At 49.1% G+C, this 8714-nt stretch overlaps 1 protein-coding gene across 2 annotated transcripts in view; it reads right to left on the minus strand.

Moving 5' to 3' along the window:
* NFU1 (NFU1 iron-sulfur cluster scaffold) overlaps positions 1–8321 on the minus strand; it is a 35534-nt gene extending 27213 nt beyond the window's left edge. The window contains exons 1-2 of one of the 2 annotated variants that reach the window (XM_062208701.1): positions 8248–8321; positions 2465–2571 (exon numbers count right to left, since the gene is read on the minus strand). In XM_062208701.1, coding sequence (XP_062064685.1) covers positions 2465–2558 — 94 coding nt within the window. In that variant the 5' untranslated portion in view covers positions 2559–2571; positions 8248–8321. Of the gene's footprint in view, positions 1–2464; positions 2572–3069; positions 3115–8247 lie in introns of those variants that run through there. The other variant, XM_062208702.1, reaches the window with a different exon arrangement.
* Between the last annotated feature and the right edge of the window lie 393 nt (positions 8322–8714).

The raw sequence follows: 8714 nt of genomic DNA on the forward strand, positions 1-8714 counted from the left end.
AAATATTTATTATTGGCTTATTACACATCAAATGCAGATTCAAGTACTTTAAATGTATTTCTGCCTTTAACAACCCTATAAAGGTACTATTACTGCCATTTAAAATTTTTATTTATTTATATTTTAAAGGCAAAGAGACAGAGAAGGAAAGCCTGAGACAGATAGATATCTTCCATCTGCTGGTTCACTCCCAAATGCCTACAACAGGCAAGCCTGAGCCAGACCCACGCCAGGAGCCTGGAACTCAGTCTGGGCATCACATGTGGACGACAGGGATCAAAGCATGTGGACCACAACCTGCTGCCTCCCAGCATACACATTAGCAGAAAGTTGGATTAGGAACCAGAGACAGGGCTCACACTCAGACACTCTGTCACAGACGGGGGAGTCCCAAGCAGCATCTTAACAGCTGTACCAAATGCATACTCCAAGACTAAACTAAATAGTTATTTAACAAAATCATTCCAATTATAATCTAAATTGGGTTTAATTAAATATTTCAAAAATGACCCCAAGTCCATTGTCCAGAAAGATGTTTCTAAAGTGTCATGAGTTATGAGAAGATATATAGTTTTTCTTATTATGTTTGGTAATAACTAACAGGTACTTCAAGGTAGGCATATGCTCCCCAAAATATAGATTAATATGATAGATATAATATAGATTAATGATGATTAAAGTCAGTGTCAGCTAAATGAGTGGGTTTCCAATTTGAAAGTCCAGATGGCAATATATTTCAGTCCTACAAAATTTAAAAATTCAATAAAGTTGTTTTCTCCATTGAATTACTAAACATTTACAAGTAAACTCTTCTGTGACCCTGGGAGACACACAAGCCTACAGGCAAACACTTGCCTCAGTCTCCAGAAAAGATAGTCTCCATCCTAATTCAGCTCATGCCCCGGGCCAGTCAGCCACCTTCCAGAGTATGGCCACAGGAAGATGTTCAAGGCATTGCTGAAACACTAGGCTCAATGCACATGCTTCGAGCTCCACCACCACACACAGGTGTGCATTTACACACACACACACACACATACACAATCACTCTGTCCCCAAGCTTCCCTAACCACATTACAGTAGTTATGTTTCACATCATTTTCAGGGGCCAGTATTGTGGCACTGGCATCCCATTTGGGCACTGGCTCGAGTCCCAGCTGATCCTTTTCTGATACAACTCTCTACTATGGCCTGGGAAAGCAGTGGAAGATGGCCCAAGCGCTTGGGCCCCTGTTCCCGCGTGGGAGACCCAGAAGAGCTCCTGGCTCCTGGCTTAGGATCAATGCTGCTGTGGCCACTGTGGCCACTTGGGGAATGAACCAACAGATGGAAGACCTTTCTCCCTGTGTGTGTCTGTCTGTCTCTCCCTCTGTCTGTAATTCTGCCTCTCAAATAAATCAATAACTCTTCTAAAAAAATCATTTTTGGGGCTGGCACTGAGGCGTATGGCCCAAGTGTTTGGGCCCCTGCACCCACATGGGAGACTCGGAGGAGGCTCCGGGCTTCTGGCTTCAGAATGGCGCAATTCCAGCTGTTGTGGCCAATTGGGGAGTGAACCAACAGATGGAAGACCTCTCTCTCTCTCTGCCTCTCCTTCTCTCTGTATAACTCTGACTTTCAAATAAATAAATAAATCTTAAAAAAAAAAAATACTGTGCCTTAAAAAAAAAAAAAAAAAGAGAGAGAAAATCAGTAAGATCTGCACCAGTGCTGTGGCATAGCAGGTAAAGCTGCCTCCTTGCAGTGCCAGTATATGGACGCTAGTTGGAGTCCCGGCTTCTCCACTTCCGATCCAGCTTTCTGCTATGGCCTGGGAAAGCAGTGGACAATGGCCCAAGTCCTTGGGCCTCTGCACCCAGGTGGGAGATCCGGAGGAGGCTCTTGGCTTCTGGCTTTGGATTGGCTCAGCTCCAGACATTGCGGCCAATTGGGGAGTGAACCAGAGGACAGAAGACCTCTCTCTCTCTCTCTGCCTCTCCTTCTCTCTCTGTGTAACTCTGACTTTCAAATAAATAAAAAAAAACAGAAGATCAGTAAGATCGTCAACAAAACCCTGGAAATTAATTTTGACAAAAAAAAAAGAAAATCCTCCATTCTAAGATCTGGATGAAAGCCAGAAATTTACTAATTTTAGGGGGTATTTGTAGCAAAATAAGGAAAGCAGTAGCTCAAAATACAAGATTCTTTGAAACAAATCCTCTGTCAATTTTTTTATATTTTCATTTCAGAAATAAATTACTGAGCAACTCTTGACTTCCACAGGTATATTGTACAAGACCCTGAAATTTCACAGACCCACTAGACAACGTTGTCACAAATAATTGCAGTAAAATGTGGTGTTACAGTTTTAAGATACAGGTTTCTGAATAGAAAATTTACAAAGCCCCATTTTTTTTGACCCACAAAATCCTAGCACAGCTCTGTTTCTGAAACATGATTTGCTCTAAAAGATGTAAAAATTTACCTGAATTATTACATAAGGCTGCAGGCAATGGGAAAATAGGTTTTCGGACAAATTGATGCAGAGGCTTTTTCTTAATGATGTATGGATTCATCATCACATGACAGAATCTACATTTAAAGACAATAAATGGCATTTTAAGAGATCTCATCTTTTAGTTACTACTGATCCCCAAAAAGACATATGTAAAATTTAAGCCTAACTAGCAATAAAAATAGTTACAGACCTGCTTTTCACTTTATATTAACATCTTTTCCACTTAACTAGGTAAGCAATATGTACAATGAATTAAAAAACAGTACTCAAATGGAAACTCATAGCCTTGATAACTGGGTCTACACAGGATAGTATTAACATTCAGATGCAAGAACAAATGCATCTACATTTGTCATTTACAACCTATAGTCCCACACTCCTAGCTATGGATAAAGAATTCAAAGAACTTTTAACTTTTATTTCATCTTTAAGAAAATTTAAAACTAACAAATAGAAGCACATGGTTTAAAACTGATAAGGAAAGGATGTATATTACAGTGAAGTCTTCATGGGGGGGTGGTGAATAGTAGTTGAGACACTGCTTGGGACATGTGTATGTCATATCAGAGTACCTGGGTTTGAGTCCTGGCTCTGCTTCTGATTCCAGCTTCCTGCTAATGTGCACCTGGGAGACAGCAAATGATGGCTCAAGTCATTGGTTCCTGGCTACCCACAAGGGAGACCCAGATTGAGATCTGGGCCCCTGGCTTCAGCCTGGCCCAGCTGGCTATTTCGTACGTTTTGGGGAGTAAATCAGCAGATGGAAGAAAGTATCTCAATTCTTCAAAAAGTCTAATAGAAAGTGCACTTTTGCCCTCCCAACTGCTAGAGCAGTCAGCAATCTTTACAAGCTTTTAGACTGGAAACATTAACCTCGTGTTCTTATTTCATTCTGCTAAGAAGCGTCAACTATTTTTCATAGTTTTGACAAATTAAAAACAAAAGGAGAGGCCGGCGCCGTGGCTCAACAGGCTAATCCTCCGCCTTGCGGCGCCGGCACACCGGGTTCTAGTCCTGGTTGGGGCACCGATCCTGTCCCGGTTGCCCCTCTTCCAGGCCAGCTCTCTGCTGTGGCCAGGGAGTGCAGTGGAGGATGGCCCAGGTGCTTGGGCTCTGCACCCCATGGGAGACCAGGATAAGCACCTGGCTCCTGCCATCGGAACAGCGTGGTGCGCCGGCCGCAGCGCGCTACCGCGGCGGCCATTGGAGGGTGAACCAACGGCAAAGGAAGACCTTTCTCTCTGTCTCTCTCTCACTGTCCACTCTGCCTGTCAAAAAAAAAAAAAAAAAAAAAAGGAGAAAAGAAAAGCAAATGTTGCCAGAAAAGGAAATAAAAAGAGAATTTAGTAGTGAAAAACTCTAGAACCCTGATGTAAAGTTGCTTTAAAAATCAGTTTAGACCGGCGCCGTGGCTCAACAGGCTAATCCTCTGCCTTGCGGCACCGCCACACTGGGTTCTAGTCCCGTAGTCCCGGTCGGGGTGCCGGATTCTGTCCCAGTTGCCCCTCTTCCAGGCCAGCTCTCTGCTATGGCCCGGGAAGGCAGTGGAGGATGGCCCAAGTGCTTGGGCCCTGCACCCGCATGGGAGACCAGGAGAAGCACCTGGCTCCAAGCTTTGGATCAGCGAGAATGCGCCGGCCGCAGCGGCCATTGGAGGGTGAACCAACGGCAAAAAGGAAGACCTTTCTCTCTGTCTGTCTCTCTCACTATCCACTCTGCCTGTCTCAAAAAAAAAAAAAAAAAAAAAAAATCAGTTTAAAATGCTATCTTTTTTTTTTTAATTTAACTTTTTTTTTTTAAAGATTTATTTATCTATTTGTAAGGCCGAGTTATAGAGGGGCAGACGGGGCGGGGGGTGTGTGTGTGGAGAGGACGGGGAGAGGTCTTCCATCTGCTGGTTCACTCCCCAAATGGCCACAACGGCCAGAGCAGTGCTGATCGGAAGCCAGGAGCCAAGAGCTTCCTCTGGATCTCCTATGCGGGTGCAGGGGCCCAAGGACTTGAGCCCTGTTCCACTGCCTTCCCAGGCCCTATCAGAGAACTGGATCGGAAGTGGAGCAGCCGGGACTCCAACCAGTGCCCACATAGGATGCCGGCACTGCAGGCAGCAGCTTTATCTGCTACACCACAGCGCTGGCCCCTAACTTTATTTTTTTTAATATAGAGAGAGGAGAGAGACATCTTCCACTTGCTGGCTCACTCCCCAAATGCCCACAATGCTGGGCCAGGCTAAGCCAGGAGCCAGGAGCTTCTTCCTGATCTCTCATGGGGGTGCAGGGGCCTAAGTACTTGGGCCATCCTCTGCCGCCTTCGCAGGCGCATCAACAGGAAGCTAGACCAGATCAGAAGTGGAGTAGCGGCAGGCGCCGCGGCTCACTAGGCTAATCCTCCGCCTTGCGGCGCCGGCACACCGGGTTCTAGTCCCGGTCGGGGCACCGGATTCTGTCCCGGTTGCCCCTCTTCCAGGCCAGCTCTCTGCTGTGGCCAGGGAGTGCAGTGGAGGATGGCCCAAGTGCTTGGGTCCTGCACCCCATGGGAGACCAGGAGAAGCACCTGGCTCCTGCCATCGGATCAGCGTGGTGCGCCGGCCGCAGCGCGCTACCGCGGTGGCCATTGGAGGGTGAACCAACGGCAAAAGGAAGACCTTTCTCTCTGTCTCTCTCTCTCTGTCCACTCTGCCTGTCAAAAATAAAAAAATAAATAAATAAAAAAATTATTAAAAAAAAAAAAAAAAAAAAGAAGTGGAGTAGCAATGACACGAACCAGCACTCCATATGGGATGCCAGCTTTGCAGATGTCAGCTTAGCTCATTGTCTACAATGCCAGACCCAGCAACAACGTTTTAAACTGGGGCCGGTACTGTGGTGTAGATTAAGCCTCTGCTTACAGGGCCGGCATCCCATATGGGCACCAGTTTGTGTCCCTGCTGCTCCACTTCTAATCTGATACAGCTCCCTGCTGAGGTGACTGCGAAGGCCCGAGTGCTTGGATCCCTGGCACCCACATGGGAAACTGGGATGGAACTCCCGGCTCCTGGCTTCCTGGGCCATTGTGGCCATTTGAGGAGTGAACCAGCAGACCAAGGATCTCTCCTTCATTCTGCCTTTCAAATAAGTACACAGATCTTTAAAAATATATATATTAATATCCACTACGACTGACACTTCACAAAAGCCACAGAAAAATTTTAAGCACAGGAGTCACTTTTGTGAGAATACACATAAGCACTTCTTAAAATCTTTACTTATTTGACAAAGCGGAAGAGTCAGAGAGAGAGAGTTCCCGACCACTGGTTCAATATTCAAAATGCCTGCACTGGCCTGGAAGGGGCTGGCTGAAGAAAAAATGTGGAATTCAATCCAAGACCCAAGTGAGTGTCAGGAACACAATTTCTTTTATTTATTTATTATTTTGTTTATTTGATAGGTAGAGTTATAGACAGTGAGAGGGAGAGACAGAGAGAAAGGTCCTCCTTCCGTTGGTTCACCCCCCAAATGACTGCTACGGCCAGAGCTACGCCGATCTGAAGCCAAGAGCTTCCTCCTGGCCTCCCATGCGGGTGCAGGGGCCCAAGCACTTGGGCCATCCTCCACTGCCTTCCAGGCCACAGCAGAGAGCTGGACTGGAAGAGGAGCAACCAGGACTAGAACCCTGAGCCCATATGGGATGCCGGCGCCACAGGCAGAGGATTAACCAAGTGAGCCACGGCGCCGGCCCCAAGGAACCCAATTTCTTGAGTCATCACTGCTGCCTCCTAGCGTCTGCATTAGTAGGAAGTCAAGAGTTGCTGGTGGGCATCAAACCCAAGTCACTGATATGGGATGCAGGCATCCCAGCCACTAGGCCAAACACCTATAATAACCTCAAAACACACACACACACACTTCTCTATTATAGACAGGAAGTGACGATCGGGCTACATCACTTTTTTTTTTTTTTTTTTACAAAAACAGAATACTGTTTGTTACAAAGGAAGAATAAGTACCACTTAAGTGGAATACAGATTACCTAAAATTTTTTCCTACTTTTAGTAATCTTTAAATGAGATTTATAAACAAAAGGCTCCTTTACTGGCACACTGTGGTACCATAACCATAGAAAGTTTCCTAGATGTTGCTGGAGCGACTGAAGGACTGGCACTGAGAAGTCACAACAGAGACAGCATCAGTGACATCATGGAAACAACACTGGAGGGGAATTACGGACTCTGCGAGGCCTCCCTCCCTCCCTCTAGAGAGCTGGCCGCAGCTAGGTAGGACACGACTTTAAATTATAGGACTCTACGACAGGGCTCATTGTTTTCTCATTTGTCGTTTTGTTTTTTGCTGGATTGCAAGCTCATTAAGGGAGAGAGTATCTTCCTGTGTTCCCAGGTACTAGCACTCCGCCTCATTCCTCACAGCTGCCTCTTAAAGGCTGGGATGACAGCTCCTGGAGTCCATGTGCAGCGCTTACACCAGTGCCAGGCCTTGCAGTCCGAGTTCAGAAACGGTAGCTGCTACCGTTGTCACTCTGTGCAATCGCTGCTTGAAACGCCCTTACTTGCACTCGCGAAGGCTCTCTGGGCATACTCTGGAACTTGGAAACACACTGGAAGACCAGTATTCCTGCCCCTTCAGCCCACGGAGAAGGCAGCAGAGTGACTACATAAGCACATTCGGACAGAGAGAAGTTGAAAGTTTTTCAGAAAACCGAGTACAACTAGTCAAGGAAGATACCTACTGATACATCTGAAGGGCAGACTGGGTAACCAACAAAATTCCCGCAGCTAAGAAACGCACTGAAACGGCAAGAGCAGCGTTAGCACTGGTCAAGAGGCCAAACTCCCTGTTGTTTTTTTTTTTTTTTTTTTTGACAGGCAGAGTGGCCAGTGAGAGAGAGAGACAGAGAGAAAGGTCTTCCTTTTTCCGTTGGTTCACCCTCCAATGGCCGCCGCATCGCGCTGATCCGAAGCCAGGAGCCAGGTGCTTCTCCTGGTCTCCCATGGGGTGCAGGGCCCAAGCACTTGGGCCATCCTCCACTGCCTTCCCGGGCCATAGCAGAGAGCTGGCCTGGAAGAGGAGCAACCGGGACAGAATCCGGCGCCCTGACCGGGACTAGAACCCGGTGTGCCGGCGCCGCAAGGCGGAGGATTAGCCTGTTGAGCCGCGGCGCTGGCCTCCTGTTTCTCTTTAAGTAAAAATCACGACCAGACACCCACACATGTCCTCGGACTGATGCTGACCGGCGTCTTTAGGAAGCAAAACTCCTAAAGGGACCAGGGCAAGGGGAAAACAAAGGAGCGGCGTGGGCTTAGGGGAGAGGGGAGTTTAGGGGTCTCGAGTCGCCTTGGAGTTGCAACCCTTGCAAGCTAGGCTGTGTGGCTCTGGACAGTCACGCCCCTCTCTGGGCCTCACCGGGAAGTGAGGAATGAGACGAGGTGTGTTCTTTTTGATGCGACATTCTGATTTCGTGTTTAAACACGACTCAAAACCAGCTCCTGCCCTGTGTCCACACCCGGCTCCGCGGGCCCCCGGGCCCCCCGAGCGCAGGCAGTGGGCCGCAGGTCGGAGCCCGAGGCGAGGCGCGGCGCCGTCCCACCGACAGCCGTGCCCCTCACCACTAAACCCCGACCTGCGGCGACCGGGGGAGGCGCCATCAGACGCGCCCCGTCCCTGCTCCCCGACCTTGACACGACCGGCGAGGCGGCGACCGCTCGGCGGGACAGGTGCAGAGCCACGCCTCCTCCGAGTTCCCGGCCCATCACCTACCGACTGCGCAGCCCCGCGGCAGCAGCCGCAGCTCCCCAGCCCCGCCTGGCCGCCGCCGCCGCCGCCGCCGCCGCCGCCGCCATCTTAGTCCACGAGTGCGCAGGCGTGGACAGGCCTCACCCCTTCGCAGCGGGGCAGAAGCCGTGCGCAGGCGCAGGCCAGCCGAGAGCGGGGCGAGCACTGGGACGAGCGCACCCTACAGGCCTTAGGTGGCGCTGCTGCGAGTGAGCAAGGTAGGCGTGGACCGGGAGGTTTGCAACCAAAGCCAGCCTACAGCGAGAGCCTGAACAAGGGTGGGGAGCTCTTTGCTCGGCTTGCACAGGCGCCTTCCGTGAACCTGTACGCTCTCCGCACGTGTGTGCAGATGCTTACTGTACTTTCTTCTACCTGGGTTCTTCGCTGGTGCTAGTCCTGCTGACAGAGCGCCGTTCTCCACCTCCAAACTGCCCCCATACCCTCATGAGGCA

This window comes from Lepus europaeus, chromosome 13 (genome assembly GCF_033115175.1).
Source record: "Lepus europaeus isolate LE1 chromosome 13, mLepTim1.pri, whole genome shotgun sequence".
NCBI classification, from domain to species: Eukaryota; Metazoa; Chordata; class Mammalia; order Lagomorpha; family Leporidae; genus Lepus; species Lepus europaeus.